Source organism: Pteropus vampyrus, unplaced genomic scaffold, assembly GCF_000151845.1.
Source record: "Pteropus vampyrus isolate Shadow unplaced genomic scaffold, Pvam_2.0 Scaffold36, whole genome shotgun sequence".
Classification (NCBI taxonomy): Eukaryota; Metazoa; Chordata; class Mammalia; order Chiroptera; family Pteropodidae; genus Pteropus; species Pteropus vampyrus.
In genome coordinates, this window is record NW_011888817.1 from 5,861,755 (window position 1) to 5,877,994 (window position 16,240).

The 16,240-nt window shown below is 49.9% G+C and overlaps 1 protein-coding gene across 2 annotated transcripts in view; it reads right to left on the reverse strand.

Annotated features, from left to right (window-relative positions):
- Positions 1 to 5,935: 5,935 nt before the first annotated feature.
- The window catches only part of WASF2 (WAS protein family member 2), a 58,188-nt gene continuing 47,883 nt past the window's right edge, over positions 5,936 to 16,240 (reverse strand). For both annotated transcript variants that reach the window (XM_011357700.2, XM_011357701.2), the window contains exons 6-9: positions 15,359 to 15,489; positions 13,045 to 13,197; positions 10,895 to 11,415; positions 5,936 to 9,931 (exon numbers count right to left, since the gene is read on the reverse strand). In XM_011357700.2, the coding sequence (XP_011356002.1) occupies positions 9,774 to 9,931; positions 10,895 to 11,415; positions 13,045 to 13,197; positions 15,359 to 15,489 (963 nt within the window). In that variant the 3' untranslated portion in view covers positions 5,936 to 9,773. The remainder of the gene's footprint in view (positions 9,932 to 10,894; positions 11,416 to 13,044; positions 13,198 to 15,358; positions 15,490 to 16,240) is intronic.

The window sequence follows — 16,240 nt, forward strand, 5'->3', positions numbered from 1 at the left end:
CACAAAGTGGGGAGGCCCCATCAGGTCAGGTTGAACCTTCTCCCTCCACTTTCTTGGACCGTCTCTGGAGGGTGGGGAAACACTCAGCAAAGAACCTCCCCCATGCCAAACTTTGGGCCAAACATTTCATACATCACCAGGGCCCATAGGGTGAGACGATTGCTCTCTCCATTTCACAGAAGAGGAAGTTGAGGCTCTGAGAGTAATGGGCCTTCATTCATGCAATGCTGTCTTATGGACAGCTTAAATTCTAGCTGGGGCAGATAGTAATAAAGAGCTAAGTTAAAAATATGGTAATGTCAGAGAGTGATAAGTCCTCCGAGAAAATACAGAAGGGACACAGAGAGTATGTAATCTTTAAATAAGGGTGCCCAAGAAAGGCCTTACTGAAGGTGATATTAAATTTGCCTAAAGTCACACAGTTAGTAAGGAGTTGAGTTGGGGTTTGAACCCAGGTCCATTTCACACCAAATCTGTTGCTTTCCTGGGTGAGGGAGTGGGTTTCAGGAGCAACTCAGAAACAGCATTCAAAGAAACTAGGACAGGGAGCCCTGTCCCCAGGCTGGGGAAGAGTTGGGAGTCTCCAGGCTATCCTAGATCTTTGAGAGGGTGGTGTAGGGAAGGGCCTCCTTGCTGCCTCCTCATGCTCCTCAAGAGCCCCCACCAAGGCTCAGAAGAAGAGGGACCAGTGTTCATCCTACCCTGTGCAGGCTCAGCCCTTGGCTTCTCATCCCGACTTTTGGCTCCAGGGCCCAGCAGGGCCTGTGCTTACCAATCTCCTATCTAGGAGGGCCTGTGGTGTGCCCCCATGCTTCAGATTCTCTGTCTGTCTGGCTGTGGTTGTATGGTACATATGAGACATTTCTGGGGGTCTAAATGTGGGGTCTCTGCCTTGGGTCCTGGGCCCATCCTGAGAGCTGTCTGAATCTGCGTCCAGGTTGGAGCCTATGTGCCCATGTGGTGGAACTGGCTGGCTTTGCCCTCCTCCCAGATTCTGCAGATACAGCTCAGGTCCTCCCTGTACCCACAACTCCAGAAAGTCTCCTTGACTAAGCCCTCCTGTGGCTGTGAAGATGTGGTTTATACCACACACCTTGCTACACTTCTGAGTAAACATTTATAAAGAAGTCTTGCCTTCCATGTGAGAATGGGGGTCCCTGAAGGCAGGGCTGTATGTCCCCCCTCCACTGAGGATCCCTGAGAAAAGAAACATGTCTGCTGCCTCAAACTGAAGCCTTCTATGTCTCTTTCAGCCTCATACTCTCCTGGTGCTCAGGATGTATGCTGGTGTGCACACTGCATGTTTGTATGTGTGTGTGTGTGTGTGTGTGTGTTTTGTTGAAGGGGGAAGCCAAGCCTTCCAGTCTCTCCCTATGCCAGTTTCCCAACACCATGCTTGATCCCACCCAGCTACAGAGGTCCAGGAGGGTGAGCTGAGCAGTAGAGGCTCCCTGGACTGGGGGAGGCAAGGGCTGAGGCCCAGAACCCTGCCTTCTTGCTGGGGTAGGCCTTGGGGTAGGGGTGGGGACCACCTCTCTTCCCCTTCTTCCCAGGTCTTGTGTGGGTAAGGGGTGGGGGCAGCCCCGAGTGCTGAGCCCCTGCCAGGGCCATGACCGCCTCTCCTGCAATAAGTGAGGAGACAGCAGCTATTAATATAAGATGAGTTCACGGGCTCACAGCTTCCGCAGGCTGGAAAACAGGCTCCCGGGGCCGGGGGCTGCGGTAAGTCTTATCTGTCAGATTTTCTCCTGGAGCCTGAAGCCCGCCAGCCCCGCATCCCTCAGCTCCCTACATGCCGAGACATGTGCATACACAGGCACATGCACATGAGCACGGGCACACAGGAACACACAGGCACACATGTGGGGGTCCAGGCCCCTGGCTGTTCAGAGAATACAAACATGCATACTGACCCACAAATGGATGTAAACCCAGGTGTATCTGCACACTGGAACACACACTGTGTACTCAGATATATCACTGCACACATGTACACAGACCATGTTGATTTCGTGTGTGCATGAGTGTATATAGAAACACATATTTAAATGTGTGCATATGCCCTTGCACATGTGTGAACACAGAGACATACCCTTTAAACATGTGTACACACAGGTACAGACATGCTTGCATACACAAACACATTTGCACACCCTTGCACACCCAGTATATCCATACGTGAAACTGCACACATATGTATACAGATGGTATCCACAGTCATGCCCGCAGCTTGCATACAGGACCACAATCACGGGCTCGAAGGCATTCACATGTGCTTCTGCACACAGTGTACACCGTTGCACAGGCTCCGCACTGCTGTCAATGCTCAGCAATCATGAATTCACAGGGAGACCCTTGGTTTCCAGCACCATTGGGCTGGCTCAGCTGCCCTCTCCTGGCTCTCCCTCCCCCAGCCTCATGACAGGCAGCTCATGCTCCTGCAAACCCAACGCCTGCCTTGGCTTCCCACCCCCCGGGGGGTCCCCAGATCCCTGATTAACCCCTTTGCTAATTGGCCACCAGCCCCTTGACTTTGCTGCAGGCCTTCTCAGGGGCTCAAGCAAGAGGCTGCAAATTGGCCGAGCAGGATGGGTCTGGGGAATAGAGTGTGGGGGTGGGGTGGGGGTGCTGTGAGCCCAGTGCCTGGCTGGAGCCAGGCAGGGCACCCTCTATACTAGGGCTGGGAGGAACACTGGCATCATATTCTCTTAGGAAGTCTCCTCCAATTCATGTGTACACAGTTCCATGAAACCAACCTTTCATGTACATTTACACACTCACCAGTTTTGTGTGTGGACATGCCCCACTCCACTTTTTCACACAAATGTATGTGAGCATTTGCATATACCTATATACTCATGAAGAAAACCTAGCACGAATGCAAGCAAAATCTTACATGTACATAAATGTACCTGCCAGATATGCTTAGATCATTTGTGTACATCCAAACAGAATTCACCTAAATGCACAAATGCAGTCATGTGTACTGGCTTGCAAACACATACTTATATGTTACACACACCTATGAATGTACTCCTCAGTATACTTGCAGGCATGCATGACCATATACCTGTGAAGTCCAGGCACACATGCACTCTCCACTCACATGTGTGTACATACTTGGATGAACCAGCTATCAGGTGGCTGTAACCTGGGGAGAAAACCCTTTAGCCTGCCTCTGGCTTTGCAGAGAAAAAACAAGCTTAAGGTTGGTGCAAGCTACCGGTAGGAGTGAGGAGTGGAACTCACCCAGGTTCCAAGTTGCCTTTTCCCACCTCCACGTTAATGCCTGAGCCTGGGACCTCCTCTGAGTTCCCTTCAGCCTTCAGGGTTCCCAGACAGAAGGGCAGAGCTTCTAGCTTTAGGCTCTGTGGTTCCTGTCTCCTTGGCTCTGGGCCCAACCCCACAGGGTGTTTTACTCTCTTATAGGTAGGCAGCTTGGGGCATTGTTGGAAGAGGGTTTCTATTTCCATGCCTGATGCCAACTTGCTGTGTGACTTTGGGCAAGTTACTGTGCCTCTCTGTGCCTTGTTTCCTCAACTGTAAAATAGGAACAAAAAGCTGTTAGAAATCCTCCCAGGACTGGTCTGAGTCATCCATAGGGTCATGTTTATGGACGTTTTACTCAGGCACACACGTCTGGGGGGATGGTGTTTAGTTTCCAAGATGGTGAGACATCAGAGTGAAGGGGTCACCTATGCAATCATGGTCAACTCCTCAGTGAATAGGTGAGGAAGCTGGGTCCCAGAGAGGGAGCGGCAAGGTAGGAGCCTGAAGACCTGATCTCTGACCTCAGCCAGTAAGTCTGCTCCTCTTCCAGTATCTGTGAGCGAGTGAGCAGGTGTGTACACAGTTCCTGAGGTGAGGGTGGAGGTGGCTACCTGCTGAGGTGGGAGAGTGCCCATGCAGGACTCCTGCCACCGCGTACTGACATTTCTACCGAGATTCTTTTGGGTGTGAAAGGCGTTTTTATTGTCCTCCAGCTTCAGAATCCCCTCTAGACACCCTCATCTCCTGAGGCTTATTGGCAGTCCATGGTGGGCACCTGAAAATGCTCCCGGCCTCGTGATCTAGGAGTGAACTAGCGGATAACCACCCCCAGCAGAACTTACAGGAAATGGTGCTAGGTTGCCCTGGCTGCTGGGCGGCCAGGAGGGGGCAGTGAGGAACTGACAAGGCAGCACGACAGGAGGGGTAGCTCCCGAGGATTTTGTGGTCTGATTATGTGTGTTCCTGTAACTGCACACTAATCTTTGTCCTTGTTGGCACAAGGGCAGGGCTGTGTGCAGTGGGCGCAAGTGTTCTTGGGCCTGGGTTCCCAAGTGTGCCCACTCACGTGCGTATCTGTTATGTGGCTATCTCAGAGTGCATGAATACGTGAATCTGACAGGTGTGTGTGCACATACTGAGCAGGGTGTGTCTGTGGAAAGCCTCAGCCTATACCTAGGGAGGGAGCCCAGTACTTTCAACTCTGAAGGTCTACGATAGTTGGGCCTTCCTTCAGTCCAGGTCGATTTCAAAGCAAGAGCAAAATTAACTATTGCCTGTAAAACTGGAAATCAAGAGGTGGGTAGACAAGAGTGGAAAACTTTTAACATGCTCCCCTATGGTACTGAAAACCATGATTCCAGAGGGTGAGATTCTGAAAGCTGTTTAAAGTTGTATGGTAAACAGAGCACGAGCTCTGGCTGGAGACCCATGTCCTGGAGAACCTTGGCTCTGCTCCTGGCCAGTTACATGATCTTAGGTAACTCACTTAACCTCTCTGAACCTGTTTTTCCCATGTGTAAAATGGGGGACCTTTACCTCGTAAGGTTGAAATAACATGTATGCAGTCTTGGGCAGGTAGTAGGCACACAGTAAATGCTCATTCTTCTCAGGATTAGCCCAAGAGGTGAAGCAACTTGCACAGGGTCACAGCTCCAAGTGAAGCCGTAATCTAAACTCGAGTCTCCTGCTTCCCAGAACCACATTCCTTCCCTCCAACTCCCTGGCAAGGGCGGCTCCCGACACCACCATTTTGTCTTCTCCCAGGGCAGGCGTCTGGCTGCTTGTCAGTCACCGGCCTTGGGAAGCCAAGTGCTGACTAAACACAGGCTTGAGCAGGAGGGTGGAGCGAGGGGCTCTGCAGGGACGAGCTGGCTCTCGCGCCCCCTCCCCTGTACCCCCACCTTCAGCGATGAGCTCAGAGCGGCTGGCGCAGCAGTTGCTGACAATTCAAAACTTCTGCCCCCTCTCCTGGGACGCCAGTGGGTGACTCGCTCTCTGAACAGCAGGCGTGACCAGCGAAGTCACCAACCCTGCTCCCGCCCCTCTCCTGGGCCACTGCTTCTGCTGGGCCCGGAACTGGGTGTCTGTTCGTAAATTGCCCCCAGGGACAGTTACCCGCAGCAGCTGTGCTCGGAACAACCGTTGCTTCCTGGGTAGGTCATTTTTTTGGGTCAGAATGTAAACCCAGCCCCCTTGCCTAGGAGAGGGGGCGTGCAGCAGCCTAAACCTTTTATCGGATTCCATTGTAAATCGTTCTATTTAAGGTAAGTTGCTTGGTCTGAGAGGCAGACAAGATGCCGGCCAGATGTTGGGAGGCAGCATCAGCATTCAGCCTGTGCTCCTCTCCTGCTTGGCACAAGGAATTGCCAGCAGCTCATCTCCCCTAGTCCCAGCACATTCTCCGCAACTAGCTGAAGGGAGCCTGGGGATCTGGGCTTCTAGGTCCCCCAACTTGGGTTTCCTCCTAAACCAAAATGGTTTCTGGTCTTCATCCCCAACTCCCACACAAGGGTGCACTATCCACACCCAGAGGCCTCCTGCCGTCTGAGCCCACCCACACTGGACCTCCCTCCAGAGGTCTGGCCACCACCTGTGGCTCTCAATGTTGCCCCCTTCTAACCACTTCTCCCATTAAAAACACACACACATACATACATACCAGAGGTGGCTGAGTGGCTACAAAGACTTTATCAAATTACTTAAAATGTTGGCATTTTTGTATTCGCATCTATACATAGTTACATGGAAACTTCAGGTCACTAGGGAGCTAATGTGGTGCACACAGCCTGGCAGGAAAGCAAATGAGACCAGGCTTGGGGCCACAGGGCTCTAAAAAACTGGACATCCTTCTAAGGACCTGAGAGGAGGAGGGCCAAGGGAAAGGGTCACTGTAGGGGTCTGGCTTAACCCCACTGCTCAGATCTCCAACTGCAGCCCCTTTCCCATCCTCGGGGAAAAGAGACCCATTTTCAGAACCCTGATGTGGCAAACACACGTAAGAGTCCACTGGAATAGGTCCTTATAAATATGTTTATATCAGAGAAAGAAAGGCACTTTGGGAGCTTTACAGCTCACTCTCCTACATGTTCATCATTCTAGACAAAAAGTAAAAATTGGTTAGTTTCTCAGGTGAGTCAACTGAGTAGAGTTAATACAACAACATTGTTCCCTAGCCCTCACTGAGGCACAGAACAAGGCACATCCCTGGGAAACACCTGGTCCCCAGGGTCAGCTGGACCCCAGTAGAGCTCAAAGGCTGATGCCCCTAGGAGGCCTGATACATCTCCTGAGCAAAAGCCCCTGGCCTTGGGGCACTCCCCCATCCCCAGGCCCTGAGGTCAGGTAAGGGGGGCTGCGGTGGGAGGCAGGCTGAGAGCAGAGCTGGGACATGGTGGGAATGCTTAAGCAGGGTCACCAAAGCCACAGAGACCTCAATCTGTCCAAGCTGGCGCTGCAGAGCCGGAGGTTTGGCGCCACGGGAAGAGATTTCACATTAGCCCTGACAACACCGCCTCGGCTTTGTGGTGACATTGGCCAGGGTCGTTTCTGAGGGCGTTCAAGCTTCCGGAGGCGAGCCAGAGCTTGGGCTGGCTGCTCTGAGCCTCCAAGGGGTCAGGAGCCTGCCCTCTCCCCAAGGCTGCTCCTTTGGAATGTACTCATCTCACAACCTGGGCAAAGCCACCAGTCTCTTCTGACACTGCCTACTGGAAGCCGGGTCCCTGGGCCACAGGAATGGGGACAGGTCCCCTGGGCTGAGCAGTCCAGGAAAGGAGGTGGCTCCTTGGCTTCAGTGCTTAAAAGTCTTTATGGGCCATTGTTCCATACTCTTACCAGCCTCGGCACAGCTTAAATAATCACTAAACTTTGCATTCTACAATTCTAGGATTCCAAAGACACGAGATTACCTGCATAGGGTCCTTTCTCATCTTAGAGGGCTCTGGGTTTAAAGAAGCATTTTTGGGGGTGCACATATGCATAAGAAGAGCCCAGAAGGCCTCTCAGCTGACTGGGTCCGTTCCCCCACCCCCCACCCAGCTGAGGAGGCTTCGCAAGGCCGGCTGCTACAAAGCGCCGAGCTTGGCTGCATAGATTTTAATGAGAGCGTCAGGCAGAGCTGTGCTGTTGCTCTCCGGGACTTGCAGATCATTACCAAACCAGCTGTAGGATGAGAACACAGCACATCGAAACCCTAGGAGGTCACTGAGCTAATGATCTAATCCTACCTTCCGTAGGCAGTGCCCCTCCCCACCCCCTCCTGCCCCCAGCCCTTTCCACGGTGGACTCTGTCCAGTCTAGAAGCCAGGCCAACACCACCCCCTTCAAGGTCAGAGCAGAATGATAGTGAGTGGCAATGGCTCCCCCTTTTTCCGGAAAAGAGCGGGGTGAGGGTAATTTAGTCAAAACCATTAGGCCCAAACCCTGGCCTGGCAAGGCCCCAGGACTCCTATTTGGGAGAACCACTGCCCTCTGCCTGCCTCTCCAGCCACTGTGGGCTGCAGCTGGGGGCACCTTCAATGGCCATTTTAGGGTTTTAAAGAATGCATCTTCAGCTTCCAAAGTGCAAGGTGGAAAGCAATGCGGGGGCACACATGGCCCGGTATGCTCTGCACTAGAGCCAGGTGCCGGCCTTATGCCAGAGACACATGACCTGGGGAGAGGGAGGAAGGCACTCTCCGGAGCAGCCCCAGCAGGAGGGCATGCTGGCTCCTACAGGCTCAGTCCCTGCCTGAGTTCAAGGAAAGAAGGCAGAGGGGGAGTATTCAGCCAGGGCACAGCGGCAGTACCTATGATTACATACTCTCCTCAAGCCGGAGGGGTTTATGAGGGCTTTGGCAATTACTACAACCATTTGCTGTGCTGGGTAGAGACAGATCCTGTTTCTCTTTGTTTCAGGGCTCTGAACGCAGGAGAAGCCAGGAGAAGCCGGTTTCAGCATAAGAGGATACACAATAGTTAGGGCAGAAGAGAAGAAACCTCATTGCTGGCCAAAGCTGACCAGTTTTTTCTGAATAATAGCACCTGTGTATTAGCTCTGGGAAAAGGGGGGAGCGAGGGAGGGAACATCACCGTGTGCAGTGAGGAGGGGAGCTGGAAACAAGACCCAGAGTCCCTCTGCTTTTCAGCCCTCATGGTTGCCAGGCCCCCCCAGGCAGCTACCTGCCGTGGCTGCCAGCCTGAGGGACTGAAGTTTCTACAGTTGGCAGAACCTATGCTAAAATTAGGGAAATAAAAGGGGGAGGAGTTGCAGAGGAATTGAAAACAGCACCTGTCAAAGCTGCCCACCCCCTTCCTTCTCTCACTACCTCTGATCCCCCAGAAGGGCAGCTCCCAGGGCCATGTGGTTGGCTGGTGATAGCAAAGGGGAAGCAAAGAATTACAAGAGAGGCTATAAGGGTCTGAGCAGCACTGATGGGCCTGGCACAGGCCCTGAGCCTTCCTGCTGGGACCCCCACCTATGGTGAGGTCTGTAGCAGAACAGAGCCAAGACTGCTCTGCCCAGGCTCCAGCAGGTGCCCACTATTTGGTCCCAGAAAGCACAGGTGACTTGGAATAAGAAACTCTGGGCTCTAGCTCTGTCACCATCCAACTGTGTGACCTTGAACAAGTCACTTCCTATTTCTAGACTTTAGCATCATTAAGAGGGTAGAACCCAAAAGGCCTCATTGTTCTTCTATTCCTATAGTTCCAAGTCTCTAAGCTTGGCTCCTGACAGCCAGCAGAGGCACATATTCCCGTGTCAGGGCTAGTTTGGTCATGGGTATTAGAGGTTAAAAATGGGCTGTGGTGCCTAGAGGCACCTGGTGGCGAGGGAGGGGCATTGAAGGGAGACCAGAACATCACACTCAGGAGTGGGAGCCTGGGAGGAAGGTAACCATCTTAGCCCTCAGAAAGGCATCATTTCTGGGCAGAGGGATCGAGACCTTCTTTAGGGGCTTGATGGCTCCTAGAATAAAGGGCATCCAGACGCAAAAAGGACTTAGCAAAAGGCAGCCTCACCCCACAGATCAGGGCAGAAGGGTGCAGCAGTCTGGCTGCTGGGGCACGTGGCCTGCTCCGCTCTCAGTGCATGGGAAAGGGGCAGGCTGTGTCCACGCAGGCTTTAGGAACAGATGGTGGCTAGCATTATTCGAAGTAGCTGAGGGCAAGGATTTTGGGAGAAGTCCACAGTTGAAAATGGCTCCTAGGGGAAGGTATCAACTCCAATTTAAACCCAAACAAAGGGATCAGCTTTGGGGTTTTTCCCTCTCTTCGATATGCAGTGGGGAAGAGGGAACATTTTGTCTCAAATCCTGACCCTCAGGGTTGGCTTCACAACCAACGGGAGCTGGGAAATACGTGTTGATTTGGAGGAAGCACTGGGATATATCTTTGGTTGCTTCAGGGAAGGCTTTGGCCCCTTGAAATTCTTTTTTTCCTCCCTTTTTTCCCCCATGGGACCAGTTGGGGTAGGCATCAAAGAAGGCAGATAGGAAGGAAAGAAAAGAGGTGGGCAGCAGTAAGAGTTAATCCGACCAGTCGTCCTCATCAAACTCAGAAGAGTCATCTTCCGAGTCGCTGTACTCAACAGCAATGCGACGTGACAAGATGGTGGCCACGTCATTGCCCACGACATCCCGCTTCTCTTGTTCCTGCTGCTCCTCAACCCTGCGCAGCTGAAAGCCTGGTGAGAAAGAGAGAGAGAAGGGTTAAGAAGGTAAGTCAGTCGCAGAATCCATCTGGGACCAAGAAAAGGGAAATGGCCACTGGTGGGTAGAATATGGGAAAGGACAGCAAAAAAGAAGGATCCTCTGAGAAAACAAAGAGGGAAATAAAAAAATAAAGATGAAGGTTTATGAAATGGTAGCCCTGGTGCTGTAAGTATGTCTGAAAGGAAGTCTGCTATTCTTCAGTTTCTAGCTCTCAGGCTGGTGACGATGGCACTTTTCACGAGGCTCTCAGTGGGGACTGGCCACCACAATTCATCCAGTAGGCATACCGCCTGCCCAATTCATTGGTTACCACAGAGCTCTGCTGCCCTAGGTTCTCTCTCCTAGACAATCCTTCAGCTCCTTGAGAATCACAAACAGAAGAAACCACTCTAGTTCCTTGGGACCAGACCCGGCCTCTGACAGAAAGATAATGCCCCATGAGAGCGAGATGATGATGAGGGAGGGGAGGAAGGTAGGAAGAAAGCAAGGAGACAAGAGGAAAGTGATAGGAGAAAAGGGGGAGGAGGAAGTGGGTAAGAAAAGAAGAGAGCAGGAAGGAAGGACATGAAAGGCAAAAAGGTGGAGGACAAAGAGTGACTGAGCCTAGCAGAGGAAGTACCTTTTAGGGCAGTGATTCTTGTTTTTCTCTAGGACACAAAATGGACACAAACACACGCAAAGCTTAAATTTTCAAGGAGTTCAAAGATCCCAGGTTAAGAATTCTTTACTTGAAACCAGGGTGGAAAGAAATCTAAATCTCCATATTTTTGGGGTGAAGTCTTTCTTCAGGCTGATGTGAGAACTGAGGTCCCAATCTCTTCCACTCAGTGAAGGCTATTCCTCGGAAAGGGCACAGAACCCCTTACCCACCCTCCACTCATCCCAGCTGCAGAAAGACAGGGTTTCGTGATCCCGGACCCACCACTGGGATTTACCTTGGCGGATGGCTGACAGCAAGTCGCTGCGGGCATCGCTCACAGGAGGCAAGGAGGACTTGGACTTGGGCATATCGGAAAGTGGTGGTGGTGCGGCAGGCTGGCCATCTACACCACCACAAGGGAGAGGAGGGGACCCTGGAGGAGGGGGAGGGGGAGGAGGAGGTGGTGCTCCTCCCACTGCCGCTGGTTGGGACAGGGGAGGTGGTGGCAGAGTTGGGTAGTCAGCTGCTGGCGGTGGGGGAGGAGGTGGAGGGGCAGCAAAATCGGGATGAGGTGGAAAAGAGGGGGGTGAAGGTGGTGGTGGGGTCGCTGGGGATCCAAATCCTCCAGGTGGGGGTGGGGGTGGGACGCCTATCATTGGAGGTGGAGGCGGAGGGGCAGGTGGTGGAGCAAAGCCAGGTTTGGGGCCCGGCGGAGAGCCCAGAGGAGGAGCTGGTGGTGGATGGCTTGGGCTGACCACACTGGGTCTTTTGAATCCAGCTAAACCAGACCCCCTTTGGTTGTTGTCAGCTGGGTAGCTAAAAGGACAAAGAAAAAAGACCCATCATCACTTTCGGCATGCAAACATCCACCCATAGTTAATCTCTAAGCCTAGGTTCATTTTGCTTGACTATATCATTTCATTTTGACTCAAATAGAAAGAAAAATCTGGGAATGGTTGAGAATGAAATGGGCAGCCTTCTAAGATAATGAGCTTTCCCATCAGCAGAGGAGTGTAAGCAGAAATTAAGATAAACTAGCTGAAAGAAGTGAACTTGGGATTCCTCTATCAGGTAAGGGCTGCCCAAGATCAACTCTTAGGTCCCCCTCAAACCTTTCAGCTCTTCAAGGGAAAGCACCCTCCTGAACTTTCCTCTAAAATCAACGGTCAGTTTAATCCTGCAGCCAGGACCAAGAAGGCATGCAAGAAAGAACTGGAATAAAAATTCAAACACCGCTCACCCACCAGGTTCTGTTCCTCAGGCTATTAACATTCACTAGATCTTGCGAGGGCAGGAAACCCAAGCCAAGCTAACCAAGCCTGAGCAGGGTACAGATTTAGGTGAAGGCACCTTCAGTGTTCATGTGGGAAACTTGAGAGAGACTGGAGGGTCTGAGGGTCAACAGAAACAGGAAATGAATGTGCCAGCCAACTTGACCTGAGTTGAGAGAGGGTTAAGGTGTACCTCTCCTGGGTCAGGTATGCTCGGCTGCAGCTGCAAGGTCTCAGGCCACGTGTGAGGCCGAAGGGCTTCTTTTTTCCACCTTTGTATCTGCCCTGCACTAATAGCTAGCTACTCCTTAGAAAAGCATCCATCTTGGAATTTTCCACAGACTTTAAGCCTCAGCTACATCTGACAGGACAATCAACAGGAAGTGATATGGGAGGCAGGAGATTTGGGAACAGAGGCTTTAAAAGCCAAGAAGAATGGGGCTGAAGGAAGGGGAGCTTAAGCACTGCTTTATTCTCCATTTGAGGAGTCCTCAACATATACAATCTCTGACTGAACAGTGTCCAAGGAGAAAAGTGGACCAGGCATCAGAAAGAAAATAGTAACTGTGAGGAAACACGGAAATCCGAACACTCATCAGAGCCCCTGTCTGCCATTACTTGCTAACTCTTTCCCTGTACACCTCTGCCAGGGACACTGACACATATCAAAATGGACAGGTTCTGAGTTTCATCTCTTTTTTTCCCTTTGTTTCATTTTTTCTGGAGATTCTATCCAATGTGAAATGAACTAGAAGCAACAGGAGAGAAAGGTGACTACTAGGTTCCTAGATAACTGGACAAAGTATCTGATAAATATTTTATGGACAGGTTATATTATACTACTTCAATTCATGCTGAGTTCAGGTATAGCTAGTAGTAAAGAACAGAGTCCAGTCAGGTTGGACTCTGCCTCCTACTAGCTCTGTGACCTTAGGTAAATTCACTAACCTCTCTGTGCCTTGCCATTTACTCATCTATAAAATGGGTACCTTTCTTAAGAGAACTCTTATAGAAACAAAGTAACATATATACTGTTTGGCATAGTACCTAGCACCTTACAAACACCTGATAAATGTTAATTATTTCTATCATCTAGACAGATTTGCCTGAAGTTATTTTAGTGGTCCCGGTCTGCATTTGGAACTCTTATTTTGTAGTTGGGTAGACGGTCTACCTGAATTCTGCTGGTGGAGGAGGCAAGCTGTCCTCAGAGAAAGGAGAAGGTGGAGAAGTGGAGTCTGACTGTGGTGGTGGTGGGTAGTTGCTCGCATCCATGTTTTCAACAGAGCCAATGCTGCCATTCTGGTACACCGAGATAGATGGATACCTGATAATGAACCCATGCAATAACTGTCATTTACAAAGTCTGAGTGGCACTCTCTTGCTTTCTTAAAAGATCCCACAAAAATGCATTTGATACAAAAGCTATTAAGGAGAAAAAGTAAGTATATTCCCTATATAGTTTCTGTTATACTGAAACTTTATTTTAGGACTAAATATTCTATTGTTTACTATCTCCCAGGTGTTTCTGCTGGATTGTTTGCAGAAATGGAATTCAACCCATGTTATCAAAACCATGCTGTTCCTTTCTCAGTGTTGGCCTTGTCAAACCCAGCAGTTCTTTAAATTCTTTCCCAAATGTTAGGAGCAGCCTATACCCAAATCCCAGTCTGTCTTGTGGCAAAGGGCAAAGCCAAGCCCCAAGGCTAGTGAGGTGCAAACACATGACTGGCACACAGCCTGGTTTTGAGGTCGGCAAGCCTCTGGAGTGCTCATAAGGCCAAGGAGGCATTTGATTGCAAAACCAAGCTGAGGACAAATGCAAGGTGCTGTGTGGTAGTTAGATGTGGTCTCTCTGCCGGGTCTCTTATCAAACAAAATGAGCTGCCAATTAAAGTAGGGTGCTAGGGCTTGCTTCATGAAAACCTGCCCCTCAGAGCACTGTGCCTTGGATGAAAACCTGCCCCTCAGAGCAATGTGCTCTGGCCGAACAACAACAAACCTCCAAATAAGTCCAAATATACCAAGCGGCAGCTAGCAAAAAGTGGCCTGTTCTACTTCACCCACCCCTCCCCCTTCTTTCCACCATTATTGGGTTCTAAAGAACGTATCTAAAATAGACCCCTGGGAAAACAGAGTTGGAGGAAACTAACTGAATTAAATGATGCTCTGATGTGGAAAATCCCCAAGGCCTGGACTCCTATAGGCTTGGCACAGCTCTTATAGGTTTGCCAACAAGCATGTCCAGGTAGACCAGCCATGCAGCCCAACCACAAACCTCCTGGTCAACAGAAAAATGGGAGGCAAAATTCTCATTTTTACCACCCCCATTCCACCAAAACAAAAACCACACACAACACCTCAAAAAACAAACATAAAATAATTGGCATATTCTGAATATGCAAGCTCCTAGCCTTAGAGTCACTGAACCTATGACAAGGGCCTGTCTGAACAGGATAGGACCATGGAATAAAATGGCCCTTTTACTGAGATGAAGGTAATGGAGGTACCCTCAGGGCTGATTTCCCTGTGGAGAGAAAAGTTCGTTTTCTTTCTCGCCATCTTCATCACTCTTTAAAACAAATCTCTTAATCCAGGAAGAACAGTGTCAGAAGTGTCAAGATTTTTAAAAGTCAAGATTTTCATGGTAGAGTTATTTCTAAAACTCAACTCTTTCCTTTTATCATTCCTAGACTCCCGGTATGGGCTGGCATGGTTCTCTGTCAGCCAGGATGCAATGAATTTAGGGGAAAAACCAGGGCGACATTCATGCCTAGCAGTCGTGGTGACTTGGCTTTGAATGTCACATAGGCTGGACACCAGGAGAAGCATCAAATCAAGCTTTAAAACAATCCTCCCCCACCTTCCCTTTAAACCTCTAGTGGGATTTGGTATTGGGAAATGGGGTCAGACTGACATCTACTATTTTTCAGTGGAGATATATAGCCTCAATACTGGCTAAGTGACCTTTCCCACACTGTCTCTGAGGTCTGCTTTCAGTCCCTTGGCCAGCCTCTCTCCTGAGACGGGCAAAAACTGACTGAAAAGTTGCTCTGGTGATGCGCTCAATTCTCTGCCTCGCCCTCCCCACTCCTGTGAGATGCCCAACTCTTAGGCACAACCTTCAAATCGAAGCTCTGGAGGTGAAGGGCTCCCAAGACCACTCTTCTTCCTTTTGCAATCTTTCCTTTGAGGCCTTGACACGTACCAGTGTCTGTCAGAGTAAGGGCGCTGGAAGCCATGGGCGTTCTTTTCCAGAACACTTTGGTCACCTCTTTTAAACTGCTTGCTGAGTCCTGATTTATTTAGCAAGTTTTAATCACCATATGCTGCACTTTTAAGTAGCTGATTAACAGTAGTATTGATCTAAGTCATACAACTAGACTTCAGGGGCTGTTAAAGGTGTCACACCAGAGCTGTCAGACTGTTGCCCCCGAGTCCCCAGCCCCTTCAAAAAATGATACTCAGAGTATAAAAGCACCACCTACCCAGAAGGTCCCAGCTTTTCTTTGGATTCCACAAATTCTTGTCCCATCTTCATTTTCTCCCATTCTTCCTTACGTGTCTTGATTTTACGTGGGTTTACATTCCCTCGATTTGGATTATCTTTCTTTTCTTTCTATAATGAAAAGAAAAAGAAAATTATTTGTAAAACATTTTCGAAAGTTCTTCATCAAAATTCCATCCACCTTCACGGATGCACACCCGAGAGAGGAACTGCCTAGACAACGTACAGTAACTACAGCATTTATAGAATTACTGAGTTTGGAGTGACCTAGAGGTCTCCTAATCCAAACCATAATTCTGGACTCAAACACATTTGCTCAATTCTACATTCAAATATCTCTAGGAATTAGAAACCTACTACCTCTTTGGGTAACTCATTCATGTTTTTGAGTAGCTCTAATGGTTAGAAAGTTAGTAAAAGCTATTTGTTATTTGCTCTGCCATAAAGGTCAGTCAAGAGATACTTGAAATAATGACAGCTGTAGATACGTGGGGTAGATATAAGGACATAGTTAATAAAGAAAACAAAACAACTAATGAAAAATTCTTCAGCTTGTACAGCTGTACTAGCCCCTGGTGCTCTCTTGGGACTCCTGGCAGCCATGCTAATGGGATTGTGAAGTTGCAACTGGTAGGTCCCATGCTTACACACATCACTGGGAGTCTAAGGAAGGAGGAGCATCTCCCAAAACTAGGCCTATGCTCTCGCCTCCACCCCACTCCACCAGTAGTGAAGGTGTTAAATTGCTCCTGTTGCAAATCAAACACTGTAGAAGCTAGTGCTGATCTCTGAGAAATGAGCTGCAAAACTGGCAGGAAAGGGACTAGCTTAGCTCAAGTGTCCAGCAGAGTCAGGTGCAAAT